The 1359-nt window shown below is 51.4% G+C and overlaps 2 protein-coding genes across 2 annotated transcripts in view; both read left to right on the forward strand.

Annotated features, from left to right (window-relative positions):
- Window positions 1-1241, forward strand: part of UBE4A (ubiquitination factor E4A) — a 9869-nt gene extending 8628 nt beyond the window's left edge. The window contains 3 exon segments of the mRNA XM_005427532.2: window positions 1-72; window positions 308-465; window positions 619-1241. The exon segment at window positions 1-72 is cut by the window's left edge and continues 10 nt beyond it. Of these exon segments, the coding sequence (XP_005427589.1) occupies window positions 1-72; window positions 308-465; window positions 619-760 (372 nt within the window). The 3' untranslated portion in view covers window positions 761-1241.
- The window catches only part of ATP5MG (ATP synthase membrane subunit g), a 1711-nt gene continuing 1143 nt past the window's right edge, over window positions 792-1359 (forward strand). Inside the window, exons 1-2 of the mRNA XM_031062396.1 lie at window positions 792-817; window positions 1164-1296. Coding sequence (XP_030918256.1) covers window positions 792-817; window positions 1164-1296 — 159 coding nt within the window. The remainder of the gene's footprint in view (window positions 818-1163; window positions 1297-1359) is intronic.

The following is a 1359-nucleotide window of genomic DNA, read 5'->3' on the forward strand; positions in this document are numbered from 1 at the left end:
CGGGTTCTGAAGAAGATTAACAAGCCTGGCAACATGATAGTGTCTTTTAGTAACCTGGCTGAGAGGATCAAGGTGAGCACTGGAGAGAATTCAGCATACAAAAAGAGATAGAGCTGGTTCCCTGTGTCCTTTTCACTCCGTGTATTGCTGCATCTTTGCTGTGGAGCTGGATTTCTGGGAGTGGAGCTTTGTGCGAGGTCCAGGTGGGACAGCTGGGAGGGTTCCCTGCCTGCACAGACCTGTGAATGCTCCCTGATTTTTAAAGAACGGGGAGGCTGAATCCCTCAGAGCCACGTGTGCTCCCTAGTCTCTTGCAGACCGGCAGCAGCAGGAAGAGGAGACATACGCAGATGCCTGTGATGAATTCCTGGATCCAATCATGAGCACTCTGATGTCAGACCCCGTGATCCTGCCCTCCTCCCGTGTCACTGTGGACCGATCGACCATCGCCCGACACCTCCTCAGGTGTGCAGCACAGCCCTCTCACCTTGATACTTTTGGGAATCTGTTTCACATATCCAGTGACTTTTCCTGGGCTCTCTCTTCTTTTTTTTTTCTTTTTTTTAATCTCTAGCACCAGGAGTGTCCAAGTAATCTCCTTGATGTTTTATGTTTCAGTGATCAGACAGACCCTTTCAATCGGAGTCCCCTCACTATGGACCAGATCAGACCAAACACAGAGCTAAAAGAGAAGATACAGAGATGGCTTGCAGAGAGGAAAAAGCAGAAGGAAGAGGAGCTGGAGGACACTCTGAACTAAAAGACAGGATCTCATCTCTAAACCTCCTGTCATGGGCGAGATCATAGCCATGCAGGGGTAACGGCTGGAGCTGCCACCCTAATGATGACCACATTTAATGCATTGCCACCACCTTTGGAGTTTCTCCTCAGACCTTCTCTGCCAGCCCTTGTTCTCTCTTTTCCTTTCAAGACTCTCTCTTTAATACTGTGGCTTCCCACTGCACTACAGCTTCGAGCCTCAGCCTCGGGAGAAGAACACAGCCTCCTCATGATGTGGTGCCCTGGCTCTATTACCTGCTCTTTGTGTTGGCCACGTTCTTTTCCAGCAACACCAAAAGCCTCCCTGTGTTCTGTGTTTAAACTGTAACCATCTTTCACTTGGTGAAAGGGAGGGGGACATTTTTCCGACTTTTATGTGCCAGGGGTGTAGCAGGGTTTACTTCCCCAGTGAGTGTTGGGAATGGCGGGCGTTGGAAATTAAACACAGAGATCATCTTACAGCTGGTGCTGGAGGTCTGGCGGTGCCGGGAGCTGTACAAAGCCTGTTTGGGCTCGGTGCGGGCACCGGCGCTGTTTCGGCCCTGCGCGGGTCTCGAACCCGCGGATCCGGCGCGGCCC

The sequence above is a fragment of the Geospiza fortis genome, unplaced genomic scaffold (genome assembly GCF_000277835.1).
Source record: "Geospiza fortis unplaced genomic scaffold, GeoFor_1.0 scaffold183, whole genome shotgun sequence".
Classification (NCBI taxonomy): domain Eukaryota; kingdom Metazoa; phylum Chordata; class Aves; order Passeriformes; family Thraupidae; genus Geospiza; species Geospiza fortis.